The 15,627-nt window shown below is 39.6% G+C and overlaps 3 protein-coding genes across 3 annotated transcripts; all 3 read right to left on the bottom strand.

Moving 5' to 3' along the window:
• Nucleotides 1-10,621: 10,621 nt before the first annotated feature.
• Nucleotides 10,622-11,231, bottom strand: LOC128253883 (uncharacterized). Its single transcript, XM_052982589.1, has 2 exons — nt 11,050-11,231; nt 10,622-10,969 (listed from the first exon to the last, which is right to left on the bottom strand). The coding sequence occupies exons 1-2, from the start codon at nt 11,122-11,124 to the stop codon at nt 10,667-10,669; spliced, it is 378 nt and encodes a 125-aa protein (XP_052838549.1). The 5' UTR covers nt 11,125-11,231; the 3' UTR covers nt 10,622-10,666.
• Nucleotides 11,232-12,142: 911 nt separating this feature from the next.
• On the bottom strand, nt 12,143-13,338 carry LOC128253879 (uncharacterized). The gene is made up of 3 exons (XM_052982583.1): nt 13,213-13,338; nt 12,830-13,150; nt 12,143-12,473 (listed from the first exon to the last, which is right to left on the bottom strand). The coding sequence occupies exons 1-3, from the start codon at nt 13,261-13,263 to the stop codon at nt 12,195-12,197; spliced, it is 651 nt and encodes a 216-aa protein (XP_052838543.1). The 5' UTR covers nt 13,264-13,338; the 3' UTR covers nt 12,143-12,194.
• A 723-nt stretch (nt 13,339-14,061) lies between these two features.
• Nucleotides 14,062-15,291, bottom strand: LOC128253876 (putative protein TPRXL). Its single transcript, XM_052982581.1, has 3 exons — nt 15,135-15,291; nt 14,733-15,059; nt 14,062-14,485 (listed from the first exon to the last, which is right to left on the bottom strand). Exons 1-3 carry the CDS (start codon nt 15,183-15,185, stop codon nt 14,114-14,116), a joined length of 750 nt encoding a protein of 249 aa, XP_052838541.1. The 5' UTR covers nt 15,186-15,291; the 3' UTR covers nt 14,062-14,113.
• Nucleotides 15,292-15,627: the final 336 nt, after the last annotated feature.

Below are 15,627 nucleotides of genomic sequence, written 5' to 3'. Positions count from 1 at the left end.
ATAAATGCTCATACGCCCCGTGGGCCAACGTGGCAAGTTTTTGCCTAGGAGCCAGCCCTTCAGCTATTGTTCCTATTGTTCTTGGCCGTGTTGCATCCACACATAAATAACTGCGACTTGAGCTGGGCGTGTGTAGACAACAGATAATGGTCAAGTTGGTAGTTGCTAGCACCGAGAGCGGCAGAAATATTGTTTCCGGTTTTTGTTGTTTTCATAAATTACGCCGCATAAATTGCGCATTCAATCGTGTGTGTAAAAAGGCCAAGGAATGAGAGGGTCTTTGGCTTTACGATGTTTTTATTTACTTGGGCCATGTTTGCTTTCATGTTTAACCCGCATCTACAATTCAATTGATTTTCAGTTTCTCTTTCAGTTGCTTTTAGCCCGTCGGCGGGCAGTCATTTGTAGAGTGCTTTGGCCGAGGTGTTTGGCCAATAAATTGCGCCGAGTGTGTGTGCTCGCCGCCATTTGGCCCATGTTATTGTTGCTAAATATGCGGCAGGTGGCAAAGTTTAATAATGAAACACATAAATTGCCAAAGGTTAGCACCTCGCCGAGAATCCAGCCAGAAGTTGTTAGTCGGTAAATAACTTTAGGTGGCTTGGTTTTTCCAGTTGATGTCGGCCCAAGTAAATTAGCAGCCAGTTTATTATGAAGCACTTGACCCTTTCCCTTTTAATTGGCTAACTTCTGCCAGTCCAATTTAAATACTTTGCCCCAAAGTTGACCCATGTGCGGTTTAATCTTGGGTCAATGACAAATTCCTGGTAATCTGCATTTCTCCATGCATTTATTCATTAATGTCGTGGCAGGCAAGCAAACAAAGAAAGTCGAAACGAATTATAAACACATTTTCGGCTGCAAAGCCAGTCTAGACGGTATAAATCAAGATGCAAGACGCCCTGGAGGGACAGTTTCTGAAATGAATACATTACAGGACACTGAGAAGGATTTACGCACAATCAATCAAACACTCACATACACTCGAGAGCTCTTCAAATGTCTATCTCTCCTAGTTCTTTCATAAATACCATCACTACCTCTTTATCCCTAATCAGCTGTGAGTCAAGCTATTGGCATTCAAGTGCCATTGAGTCGCAATTATGGGTCCTCCTCTTCAATGTGCATATCCGTAATATCCAGACTCGCATTACAGTGCCCCTCGTAGCGTGCAATTTTGATGGCTTCTCGCACTCGCACTCGCCCTCGCACTCGATGTGAATCCCCATTTCAATCCGTTTACGACCATGCATGTCCTGCCGTTGTGGTTGCCATTGCCAGCTGCAAGGATAATACTTCCGCTCGATGCATTTGCACATCCGTGGCGTGGGAGCTGGCATTATTTGTTAATCAGCTTGTTTGCCTTTATGCTCTCGATGCACAATCACATTTGCTTAGGTATCCCACGCCATTGTTTGCTCTCGGCACAACTTATCTGCGGTTTTATGGAGTCCATTAAAATCGCAAACGATGACCAATAGCAGCACCTGTTCTTGATGCCAGTTAAGCCAAGGTAAATGGTGCAATAACAGCAATTCTCTGCATATCTTATTATTAAATTAATATTCATATCAGAAATCATTTAAAGCAGCTTATTTCCTCGGCTGGTCATATTGAATGTGAGTATTATATATCTAAAATTTGAAGACACCACAGAAGCTTGACTCGCAGTTCCACTATCATTTATTGGTAAATTATTTATATTATAATGTGATTGAATTTCAATACATTTAAAAGAAAGCAAAGAAATCCTTTCAAAGCTGTCAATTTTCCCAAGCTAAAAATATTAATAATTTGAATCACAGCTTATTGTATAATTAAATGTAAGCCTTGCTCATAATGGAACCCATTAGCATTTCCAATTTATGTTCAGGAATATAATAATCCTTTAAAAGCAGCTTATTTTCCACATTTGAATACAATATTATTCGTGGTATATTTTGTTAAATTCAAAAAGCCTTTTTCATAAGGAAACACAAACAAATTAGCACCAACTGACATCTGCTCCTGATTATCACAGCAGTTTCCTCAACTCGTACATAATTCTTACTTATATAAATTTGCCAGATATTTATGCCCCATTATTTATCACACACACACACAAACACACACACACACACATATAAGGAGCAATAGCCTTATTTTGGAGTATATTTTGTGGTCGAGTTGCTGGAAAGTTTTGTATCATCCTCATCGTCCCTTGGCATTTATTGCTTTATCACTTGGAAATTCTGGCTAGCACTAATGTATGGCCATGTTGTCATTGGCCCTGGCCATATTTCTCGGATGCTTGGCCCAGGATATGGTAGCGTTAATAGGATAACAAATGACAATTGTTGTTGATCGCGGTAATTTGTTTTGATTTCTCGGCGAGAGCAAAAGTTACACATAATCGAACTGGCAATGTCCCGCAAATACTCGTTACAATAATGACAATATTTGGTTAAAGTAACTAACAAAGGACTTTCCTCGTCTTAGCCGCAAAATCCGCTTGTTGTCATACCATTTGCCATATTATCGACAGCCGTAATGAAACAATCATAATGAATGGCGCTTTGCTATGAGTATAGTATATTCATTGAAAGTTCTCGGGGGGATTTGTAGAATTGTGCGCCTAAGTGAAATGCTTTTGTTGGGCTCCGAATTAACGAGATTGCTGGGAAATTTTCGAGTCAAGACGATGGTGGAGCTACGCACATCGTCGTCGTCGATTATGGCTGCCACATGCTCCGGGCGACTGGAAAGCTTAGTAATTACATGTCAGGTGCCTGCCAGCCCAAACCCACTCTCGAAATTAATTTCCTTGGCCCACTAAAATCTAAACGATAATGCGAACAATTCGATAAGCTTGGTTGGGCGTTGCTTGGGCGTGGCAAATCCGATTTTAAGCCGGGAATCCCTTCCCTTTTCCATGTGTGATGCCATGATTGAACCCACTCCCACTCCCCATCATTGCACGGAATGTGTGTATTTAACCCAACTGAAATGGAATTAAGCACACCCACTTGCATGGCACTGAAACTGAACTAAGCATATTGGAACCCTACCACATGCACCCTCAACCCCTTTTCTACCCCCCTTTTTACCCCCTTTAAGCCCCCGAAGCAACAGGAAACGCAACCACACAGAAAGAAAAGTGTTATTCTAAATCAGAGCATTTATACTTAACGTTTCATTAAACTGAGTTTAAAATGTCAAACCAAATTGAGATCTTTTTTAATCAGTTGCAGAACATTTAATTTATTTTACTTGAAAAAATAGTAATCATAAAACTAGATGATTACAATTAATACAACAATAAAATTGAATTATTAAATCTCAATTACCATTTTTCTTTTTTGGTTGCGTTTGACAAAATGTGTCATAACTAATCATATTCTTATTTGGTGCATATGTGTCCCTTCATAACTTTGATAAGTAGCCTAAATAAAAATAAGTAAAGTTACTTTTGGTAAACTATTTAAAAGCTTTAATGTTATAGTTTAAAAGGTAAACGTTGCTTGGATTTAGAAACCAATACTTTCTTTAAAGTCGAACTTTTACAAATTAAAAGGCTGAAGTTATAAAAATTCGCCTCATTTTTGCAAGCTAGTAAGAATTTTTTAACAAAATTTTGATAATGGGGCGACAGTACACTACTCATATTCTTTGCTTATATTTTGTAATTAAACGATGTGGTAACTAATGTTCAAATATTTTTTTTAGCAGTGCAATTGTGATGGCCGTATTTCCTTGGCAGCCGGATCTGGCAGCGAGCTGCTGACAGACCGCCGAGGGTGCTCGATGATGAAATGGCCTTGGTTCTGGCTGTGCGGTCGAATGGCTCTTCGATTTGGCCAACTGGCTGCATTTAACTGGCTAAATAGCGTGGCAGCAGGTGAAAAGTGGGTGGCTGTTTGTGGATGTTTCAGCAAATTAAATGCCTCAGCTGGGAGCAGCTTTAGCTTTGGCTTTGCATATGACAAGGCAGCACGGCAGCAGTTGAAGGCGGTTCAAAAGGTCAGGGTATGGGGCCACGTTGCGTATACGCGATGTGCGATGCGCTTTGAGCTGTGTGCGATGCTATGCGAGTAGTTCCCGTGGGCAATTGCACACATGTTGAAAACGTGTTAAATTTATGGCTTGATCTGGCGCTCCGGCATTGCCAATATGCCATTGCCAAGATGCCAGTTAACCCCAATATTTATGGCCCAGACGTGAGCACATGTGCCAAATCTCTGGCAACTAGCTGAATGATGAGACCATATCAGAAATATGACTCACAAACGCCCCGAAGCTCCCTCGTTGAGCTCATTCACCTCTTTGCGAAAGTCATGCGAGTGCAGCTGCAACACACTGCATCGGCAATTACTGCAGCTCACGTAAAAATCACGTAAGTTTAAATTCACTTTAACATCATTAAGACAAAGTGCGCACATTGCTGCGGTTCTTTTTGCCGAGAAAGTCTGAGGTGGCATAAGCGGGGCAAAAACAGTCTAATGAAAATTTAAGTGGCGCATGCTTGATTTAGCAAATGAGCTGAGTATGCCAGCCAGCCAGCCAGCCAGCCAGCCAGCCAGCCAGCCTCTTTGCCTTTGTCAGTCCGTAGTCTGAGTGCCCAAGTCAAGAGTCAAGTGAGCTGTAGACGGAGTTGAAAATAACGTAATTTTCGAATTAATTAAATGCCGCTTATGGAACTCCAAATTTGCTGGCTATGCTGCGTGCCGCTGTATCGTGTGCTTATTACCAAATCGGGCGGACGGGGCGGTGCCTAAAAGGTTTTCCCGCTGACAATCCATAAATCTGCTTATAAGCACGCCTAATCTCTGCTCGAAGACCCACTGTGGTGCGCCGTTTGAATGCAAAGGATGTTGTGTTTCGGTGGTCAGCTGATGCTGGTGGCTCCCATTTCTTATCCAGGCCATTTAGCGGATGCTCGGACCGTCTCATCTCAAGGCTGGCCATAACCTTTGACCCATTAAGATAAGCGAGCGCCGTAAACGTGGCCCACAAACAAAGAGGCGAAAATGAATTATTTGACTGGCCAGTTGACTTTTCGCCTCCCCAGAAAGCGATAAGCCGTTTAGGATGGGGCCACACCCGGAAAAAAGGGGACGCCCCTGATTTCCTATTTAAATACTATTCATAAATTACTCAATATTTTCATAAATACATGCAAGGTTTTTGCCAGTGTCAGCACGTTGGCAATTAAAGTTTACAAAAAGAGCTTTTGTTTAAATAACAATAAATGAAATTAGGTTTTTCTTAATCAATTGTATTTGTTTTTGTATTGTACAAGTTATAATATTGTATTGTATTCAGTCTTTCAAAATATATACAACATATTTGGCAAAATACTCACATTACCCATTTAAGTTTATATTAAAGACCTTTAGTTAAAGAGGTTTTGTTTCAATAGGACTTTGAAATTACGCTTTTGCTACACAATTTTATGTTACTGATCAGCTAATTAACTAGTTAGATCAAACTTGTTTTAAAAACAGTTTAGCAAGCTAAAAAAATTCAGAATCTCCATAATGTTTGTATTTTAAAAATATTTAAATGGAAATTTATAAAATAATATTGGCACCTATTTAACAATGAAAATGGTTTGAAAATATAACAGCTCATTTTTAAGCACTAAGTTTTTACAAAAAGGAATCCAAAAATAAAATAATTTTATTTTGCTTAAATTAGAACTAACATTTGCTTTACTGTTATTGAGCGAAATAACAGTTTTTTTTAATCACGTCATTCATAATCAATTTGTATCCTTAATTTTCTTTATGTGCAGAGTACTCTCATTAGAGATTGCTAGCCTGCTGCGCCATTCTTCCCGATTTCCCCACCCATATATCTCAGCCACATCCGAGTCGAAATCGAACCCCAAATCGAAATGCAAATCATTATTTAAGCAGTTGGAAAAGAGTCAGCAGGAGGTGGAAAACTGGAAAAACTGAGAAAATCGGGGGTCAGGATGGGTATGGAGACGGTGGACAGCAACTGCAGGCGAACGTGCCATGGGCGAGTCCACGTCTCATTGCGGCACATTTCGCATAAGTATCGCACTCAGGGAACTTATTGATGCGCATAAATCAGTGGAACTTGCTCCAGGGTAGGGCCGAAAAATAGTCGAAAAGCAGGGAAAGTGGGAAAATCGGGGAGAGGGACATGCAACTCTCTATGCATGCGAAATCACTGCAGTAGAAAATTAGAAAATTTCCGGCTCTGGCTCAGACAGAAAAGGCAGACAAGATTTGGTTACAAAAGGGAGCAGTCTGCTTTTATTTCTGCATGGAAAAAAACGTTCAAAAGTTAAAGATTTGGTTAAGCTGGGAAAAATGTCTTAGGAGTTGCTATTAATGTGATATGTAATTACCATATAATCATTTATTTTTATTTAATAAATTAATAAGCTTTCAACACTAATAATTTCCAAATCAATTAAATCAGTATATAGATTTTCTTATCAGTGTATCAGCATCCATCTCTTTTCGTCCGCTCTTTCCATCTCGTTCACACGTAAGTGCAAATCGCATGGCAAGTGCAGCATCTGTGGCATCCAGAAATAAAGTCATACAGAATCGCAGCCACCAAAAACGTGACAACGCGGCCAAAACGGCAGCAACAGCTGAAGATGTTTCAGCGACAACTCGTAACCAGGAAACCGGGTTTTCACAGCGGCTCCCTCTTGGAAAATTTCCCTTTCCCCCGCGCCATTGCAAATTGCAATTAACGTTGGACGCCCTAATTAGCTCAAACCATCTCGGAACGAGCTCGTTGACTAAGCTTTGAGTGCATAATTAGCCAAAGAGCTGAAGGGAAGTGTACGGCAATGCTCCGCTAAAATATTTTTAAACATCACCTACTTAGGAGCCAATTAGCTGGGGGTAGGTGAACAAGCGAACTGAGGTATCTGAGGCGCCTTATCAATTACCTGTATCATCAATCAAAGGCTTTTTGCAGGTGTAAGGCACCCGAAAATAGCTTCGGCTTTGGCGGCGCTTTCAATGGGTGGGTGCTTGTGGTTTGCAGCCAAAGGAAATTTATAAAAAATAAAAAAGAGGCAAACCGAATGACAAATGAATTACAATAGGCAGGTGAGAACGATGGCTCGCACATAATTTTTTTTTTAACCGAAAGAAGGTGATAACAAATAGTGAAACACATTAATAATGTCGGCAAGTAAATACCCTTGACAAGTACTATACACAGAAGTAAGATAATTTAGGAAAATTTTTATTGGTTGTTTCTTACAAAAAAAAGTTAGGATACCAACCGAATAAAGTCCCAAATTAATAGTTCATTATAATTATAACAAGATTCGCCGAGTTAAGCTTAATGCCTTATATTTTTTGGACTACAACTTTAAGTAACAGAAAGCCCATATGGAAAAACTTAATTTGAAGAAAATTGTTAATAAATCATTTACTTTAAACTTTTTCTTAGTAAAGGGAACTCACTGTCCAGCGAATCGTCCATTGCATTTTATAAATTAAATTGATAGATAAATTCATCCGTCTATATTTTCGTACGTAATTAATGCACTCGACGGCAAAAAATTGCCCAGCTTGGCATATGAATTTTTCACAAATTAAATGTGACGAGAGCAGTTTAAAACATGCATGCATTAACAAGACGGGGGCAGTCGAATGGCAAAACCAATTTGGCCTCGGATGCCACATGAAATAATCAGTACATAAATATTTCTTTCTGCAGTATTGCTATTGATGCAGCCACATATGCAGGTCCATTGTGATATTTGCATTGCGCTTGCATATTTCACTCGCACTCCATTTAAAAATAACTTTTAACTTGATTAAAAAATGGCAGTACGAACGAAAGGAAACGGAAGTAGCAGAAGTAGCAGAAGCAGCATCCTTGCGAAAGCAAAGTGAAATCTTGTGCAATTAACTTAAAGCCAACTTGACTTGGCCAAACGACAAGGACGGCCAAGTTGGAGGCGTAAGGAGGGAAGGAGTAAGAACTGGTTGAGATCGAGATGGGGATGGAGATGGGGATGGAGATGGGGATGGAGGAACGGCATCCAGGGAGGTCAGCATCGCTTCAAAAACTAATTGACATCGTTGCTCTGGCAGCCGCTGACAGCTGGCGCAGAGAGTTCTCCTTTGGATTCTGGTCCTCATCCTGCTGTTTGCCCCACTATCGCCCATCTGTTTCCACTTCTTGTATAAGGCTCGCAAATATTTTCACAGCTTTCGACTCGCTTTTTAGCCACACACAGAAAGAACAGAAAATAATTAATATGTGTTCTCGAACTTCCATAATTTAAGTTATTAATTTTATTGGAAATAGATCACAAATTCATAAATACATTTTTTATTGCACCCAAAGAAGGTACAAAATAATGTTGTCTTTTTTGAGTCTTCTTTTAGAATTTGTGAGCTTATAAGGGCCAAAAAATATCTTTACTATTTCAATGCGATAAATAAATTATAATCACTTTCAGCTTATTGTCACCAAATCAGGGCTGGAATATTAATTATATTGATATGTTTAAAATGCTCTTAACTATAAGCCATGCTAGTGCTAGCAGACATTTGATAAAGAAATTCTTATCAATTTGAACCTATCCCAGGTCATGCCTTTTATGTTTCCATAGCTTAAAATTATAATAAATATAAGCCATAAAATCCATGCCACTGATAGCAGATATGTAAACAATACTGTTATTTTGGCCTTATCAGAGTGGTATTTTAAAACTTCTTATCTGATATTTCAAAAAGCCACTGATAGCAGTTGAGCAAAAAATGATTGTATTAGTTAAAGTGGAAGAATACTTTTGTATTTATAATGATTAAAATATTTCCTTATCAGAGCAAGTAAATTTTATGTTGCTATGCTTAAAATGTTAATAACAATAAGCCTTAAGTGGCAGGCCACTGATATAAGCAATGTGCATAATAGTGTATTTTTTCCTTCTTATCAGAGTGATATGCTAAAAATGTAATCTGATATATTAAAATGCCACTGATAGGAGCTAAAAAGATATGGTGAAATACCACCAAAAGGTCTGGTGAATTTCTCTCCGTGCAAGACTATTCCCACAACTCGTTCTCCCTTGGCAGTTTTAATTTAATTTTACACCGAATTCTGCGCCCTGTCGTGACCAGCGTCGTTGGTTGCAGGCGCCAATTTTCGCGCGCCCTTTTGCGGCCGCACTGCAGGATCAGAAAAGGAGAAAGGAGCCTGCCGACACTGACGTCGGCAACTATTGTCAGGGCCATTAAAAAAGTTTAGTCCGATCCGAGCTGGCACGCTTAATGGCCCAGATTTTAATCAGAAAATGAGTTAAAAGCCAGCTGGCGGCGGCTTCAACGCTTGACGATTTCCCCCAGCCAGCCGCTGATTATTGTGGTTCCTGTGCTTTTTGTTTTTAGCCACAATTACTTGCACACGTCGCCGCAGGCCGAATGTCGAATGTTGAACGCTGAATGGCGAAGAAGGTGCCACAGTGCCTGCCAAAAGCGGTGGCACCCCAAAGTTGAGCGCATTATAAAAGTTTTATCTGCAGCAACGAAAGCGGCAGCAGTGCCGGGAAAAACAAAAAAAGAAATGCATTAACCGCAGACGGGAGTTTGGCGAACATTCATCATTATTTTTGCTTTTCTGACGCTGCAATCCAAGTGATTTAAGTGATAAGCTAAGTTTGGCGCGGAAACTGTCAAAAATCGTAGATAAAATTTTTGCAAAAAATAATTTCCATTTAAAACTTTAATTTTTCAAAACCTAAACATTCTTCTTCTTTAAACAAATATCAGAAAATTTCCAAATTAAATTCAATCCAAGGATAAGATATGAATCAGAAATGTCTAAAAGTTATTTATTCCCTATCAGTTTATTGTTTTTATGTGGTAGATAGCTTGTGTTTTTCAATTAAATGCGATAATCTTTGTAGTGCTTAAATCACTACTGCTCATTGGAAGATAATTTATGCCCGATCAGTGAACTAATCAGTAAACTAATCGTTCACAATATTTGAACAAAGCGTTGCCAATCAACCTGACTTAAAATGTAAATGACGTCTGAATATACCAAAACAAGATGAATTAGTCATCTCGTATTGTGAGTTCAAGTCAAGCCAGACAGCCACCACACTAATCTTTAGAATCAAGATCGCTTTCCTTTTTTGTTGTCAACCAAAATGTACTAAATGTTTCGTATCTCTAAAAATACAAATATTGGGATTTATAAAATTGAGATTAAATAACTTGGAGAAATCAAACTAGGCAATAAATTTGAGTTTGTAAAGAAAATAAGAGAGAGATGTTATATGTTTTTTTAACTAACAAAGTTGTCTTTTGTTTGTTCTTCATAAACTTTTTTATCTTTTAAGCCATTAGCTAAAATTATAGCAATCCATCTTAAATATTTGTTCAATAATTAAACCAATTAGCAATCTGGGATGTACTTGATTGATTTTATTTATTTAGGAACTTAGCCCAAATTGATTTAATTTAATATTCCTTTAATTTTGTTTTGTATTTGCGGTTTTGGCTATTTTTCCAATTATTTATTTTTATACTTAAATATACTGATATACAAAAATCAAAACAAAGAGTATATACACCCTTTCTAAAAAAAAATTAAAAACCTTTTTGTCTTTGCTTTGTTAAAGTTCTAGCAATCTGCAAAATACGATAGGTATATTGATAGCTTTAAGAACTTAGCCGAAAGTGCCCCAGGGCTGCCAGGTGAGGGGTTTCATGGGCTCCATGGGCTCCATGGGCTCCATGGGCTCCATGGGCGCCATGGTGAAGAGGGGCGGAAGGGGGCTGAACTGACCGCAGGACGTGCCGCTGCATTGCGACTGCGACTGGTGGCCATTGCCCGACTGGCTCTGGCTTTGGCTCTGGGATCCGTCCTCGGAGGTCTGCGACTGGCAGCCGGGTCCGGTTTGCGTCTGCGACTGAAGACCGTTTTCGGAGACCTGAGTGCCACTGCCATTATTGCATTCCACGGGCGCCGCCTGAGGGAGAAATCGTAGACGGAGGAGGGTTACTCAAATGTCCCTACGCCATTTCAGTTGTTGATTTCCATTTTCATTACGTTAAGTCCGGACAGCACGCACAATCCGGCGAGAATAACAGCAAATGCGACGACTGCCACGCGATGGCCTTCCATGTTGAATGTTGAGGGCGGAATGTGAAATGGTAATGGTCCGAGAACAAAATTCGACTGAGCACAACCCAGTGTGTGTGGGCACGCTTTTAAGCGCTAACAGCCGCTAACCAGAGAGATAATTGAATGTATCGCCGATAAGGCCACCTCGGATTGAATATTTATGCCCGCTCGCTACGAGAAAGGTGTATGTTCGGCCAGCGGCGATTGTCTGTTCAGAGAGAGTAGCTAGAAACGTTCCGTTCACATGCCCATCTGTCTTCCCTCCAGATGTCTACAAAAATGTTTCGATGGCCCACAAATAACAGAATATTACAAAAAGTTTGGGAATCAGCTAGGCTCTTGGAAGTCTTAAATGGTAAAATATAATTCATTTAAACTTTAATTGGACTTTTAGACATTTTGAAACTTTACTGAAGCTTTACCAATATTAAAATGTTTGATTTTGTATATCTTATTTACTTTAAAGCTTTTGTCTGCCTTAAAAACAAATATGTCATTGAGTTTATCTATAAATAAATATGTCAATGCTTTTTAACAAATCTATTTTGAAGAAAAATGTTATAAGTTTGAATTAGTTATTATTAAAACCAAAAGATCTAAAAGCAAAACTTTTAATTCCAACAAAAATTGATTTTGTTAAACTTTTGACAATCAAACAATTTTAAGGGTTTTTCTAATGTTACTTGGCCCAACTGAGCAGCACGGATAGATCTGTCCGATTGGATTGGTTTTAAAAGTTCAACAAAGTTAAATTACTTTTGGGCTTAAAATCTGCTTCAGTACATTTAAAATAAAAAGCTCAGTTAGCTTTACATAACAATTTTGTTAGTCACAACCAAGGAAAAATATTTTATCGAACATTTATCTACACACGACCCCATGATTGCTTTGTTTAAAATGTTGTGTGCAGTCAGCATTTATTTATAATTATATTCAGCACAGAGTTTAATGTTTTAAAACAACAAAATTTGATAATTACAGTACCATTATTTTAAGTAATTAAAATAACGTTATATCAGTTTTATTTTTCTCGTTTATTAAATGCATTTATCTGAATTTGTTTTCCCCTTTCAAAGATCAAAATAAAAAGGCCCATCTGAGGTGGAGGTTAGTGGGGCAGAAGATGGTGTTGGGGTTGTTGGAGCAGTGGTGGTGGTGGGAACTCCGTACTTGAGACAACTGTCCAGCAGATCGTAGGTGGAAGCCGTATCCCGGACGTACTTGTTCTCCGTGGCGTTGGTGCACTGGTACTGGGTGTCCTGAATGGCCTGGATGCCCATGGTTAAGGAGCTCGCCGAACTGGCAGCTTGGCTGGAAATGTCGTACATCATGGACACATCACCCTCGGCCTATGTTTATGTAAAAATGAAAATTATGTTAAGAAATATTTATTGAATATATTAAATAATATTAGTGCTCACTTAACTTGTGGAACAAAACCCTAAAACAAAAGTACACAAAAGAAAAAACATAAATTGCAACTTTCTTAGTCTAAACTGAACTTCTTATAAAATCTGTATTTTTTATGACGTGTAATTAAAAATGTTCATTGACCTGATCAAAAATATACCAATAGAAATTGTGTGCTCAGAGTAAATCTTCAAAGCCAGTATCTAATTTAAAAGTGTACCTTATCCAAATAATTTCTTTAATTTCAATTGACATTAACCCTTAACTATAAGATTTTAACCGGCAGTTAGCTTACCGCACTGGCGTAGCAGTTGAAGAAATTGGTGGTGTCGTTGTTACTGTCACAGGCGGTGAAGGCACTGCAAAGGCTGGAGACCTCCGACTGGTAGGTCTTCTGCTGCTGATCGGCCTGGGCTGTCAAATTGGCGGTCTGCGCATTAGCAGTGCTTATACATCCTTGATAGGAACTCGAGAAAGTAGCGGCCACCTCGTTCAACATGGGCATGTAGAGGTTAAAACACTGGGTGGTCACATCCTCGGTAACAATGGCATCCATGTCGCGGGCATGCACCAGATAATTATTCAAAGCGCTCTGAGTCTGAACATTCGGCATGGCCTTAAAACCAAAAGAGGAAACGTTAATACCGGAACTTTGGTCAAGTATCAATATAACTTTACTTTAATGGCCATAACGCTGGCCAGGATTAGCACACTGCACAGAAGCTTCATGTTGGCGGTTATACTATTACTGTCTCCACCAAAGACCGGGTCTAAATGTTTTATATACGCGTCTGGCAGGGAACATGATTGATCCGTTTGGGCCAACTTGAAAGTTGTGTGATTTTTCTACTACTACTTTCTTTGAATGGCGATCAATTAGGTAGCATTATTACTAGACGTATGACTAGACTATTTCGTTCTTTGAGTCAACAATATAAGATAGCCAACAGCCAATAACAAAGAAAACTTGTCAAGGGTTATTTATCGGCTTAAGGGCTTTCGGTCCCCATTAAATTGATTGCTGTACCAATTGGGTAACAAAGCCCCTTGCTTAAACGAAAATCCTTGAAGTCATTGTACCTTATTTAAATGTCAATTGCAAAACGAATCTTTTAATTTGAAAAGCTTTTACTTTTGACCAAAAGTATGCAAAGCTTTTAATTTTTATGAATGTATTTTTTACAAAGTTTATGCGCAGCTCAATTCATTATATTAGTTCATAAAGTAAAGGAAAAATAAATTAGAAACTATATCTAGCTATGGCCAATGGCAAAAACTGAATAACATAAACTAACAAAAATGCCCTGTTATTTTAAAAATAACATATAGTCTCTATACAGAATTGTTGAAGACCTAAAATTACTAAAAAAAAATGTAAACAGCGTAATTTATTATAATTGTTAAAAAACATTAGTGGCTGCCAATTTTAAAAACGAATAAACCCACTGTTTGGCTTCAAGTAAGGTAAAAGTGAAATGTCTATACGCAATCCTGTGATTTTCCTGAAACCCTTAAAGAAGCAACGAATCAAAGTTTTTCAAATGCTCATTTATTGCATGCAATTGCTTAAATTGGTGGCCTAAGAAGCTGCCGGAGTGGCAGGGGCGGCGCTGGAGGCCGTAGCAGCGGTGGTCACAGCCACAGTGGTGTCCTCTCCATCGGCGGAGGACGGTGCAGCAGTAGTGGTGCCATCAGTGACAGCAGCCCCGCTCGAGCTAGCAACGGGGCTGGATGAGGAGGGGGCGGCGGAGGAGGTGGTGGGCACGCCGTACTTGAGGCAGCTGTCCAGCAGATCGTAGGTGGCAGCCGTATCCCGGACGTAGTTGCTCTCCGTGGTGTTGGTGCACTGGTACTCGGTGGCCTGGATGGCCTGAATGCCCATGCTCAAGGAGCTGGCCGAACTGGCGGCATTGGTGGCAATGTCGTAGATCACAGAGACATCGCTGTTGGCCTGAGGAAAAAAAATATAAATTTATAATAGTTAATCTAATAAAATATTTATTGTTAAGTCGATTTATAAATAGGTACTCTTATCTTAGATATATTACTAGTTATTACTGGTAAAAAACAAAAAATAAAAAAATTCTAAAAATAAAACAACCAGAACATGACATAACATTCTCAAAATAATATTCAGTTAAGTCAGCTATTTTCTCTTCGATCCATAAATTATTAACTGTTAGTAAGCTTGAACTTACCGCACTCGCGTAGCAGTTGAAGAAGGTGGTGGTGTCGTTGTCGCTGTCGCAAGAGGCGAAGGCACTGCAAAGACTGGAGACCTCCGACTGGTAGATCTTCTGCTGCTGATCGGCCTGGGCGGTCAGATTGGCGGTCTCGGCGTTGGCGGTGCTTATGCATCCTTGGTAGGAACTCGAGAAAGTGGCGGCCACCTCGTTCAGCATGGGCAGATAGAGGTTGAAGCACTGGGTGGTCACATCCGCGGAAACGGTGGCATCCAGATTGCGGGCATGCACCAGATACTGGTCCAAGGCGCTCTGCAACTGCAACTGCACATTGGGTTTGGCCTGGAAAGCGGAAAGCGGGAACGAAAACGGAAATGTTTGCTACCGGAAACCAGGCGAGTATCAGTTAATCCTTACGTTAACAGCCAGAACGCTGGCGAGGATTAGTACACTGCAAAGGAATTTCATGTTGGTGCGGTCGTTTCGTTGGCGGTTGGATGTTAACTGTCGCTGGCCAAAAACAGAGCCAAATGCTTTATATACGTGGCCGGCGGGGCGAATGATTGATCCGTTTGGCCCAAATGATATTTTTGTGAATATTTTGCTGCTACCCAGCGTCGATCAATTAGGTAGCATTAGGGCGAATGCGTAATGCCAGACCAACAAATTGCTTTGCATGTGCATTCCCATTCGATGCCAAACACGTGTATTCAGGGTCAAAAGCTGATAACCAAGACTAGATGGCCAGGAACCACCGGAAGGCCTTATTCGCGGTTCTTTGAACTTGCCCTAGCGAGTTCTTTGGCTTAAGGGCTTTCGAGCCAATTCGTATTGATTGCTTTAACGATTGGTTAATAACACCCTATATCTATTCGATAAGTCCCCATTTATATTTATCATATGACGTAAT

Source organism: Drosophila gunungcola (assembly GCF_025200985.1).
Source record: "Drosophila gunungcola strain Sukarami chromosome 2R unlocalized genomic scaffold, Dgunungcola_SK_2 000004F, whole genome shotgun sequence".
In the NCBI taxonomy this organism is placed as follows: domain Eukaryota; kingdom Metazoa; phylum Arthropoda; class Insecta; order Diptera; family Drosophilidae; genus Drosophila; species Drosophila gunungcola.
Note: the sequence above shows the minus strand (reverse complement) of the source record. Positions and strands in the feature narration are given on the sequence as shown.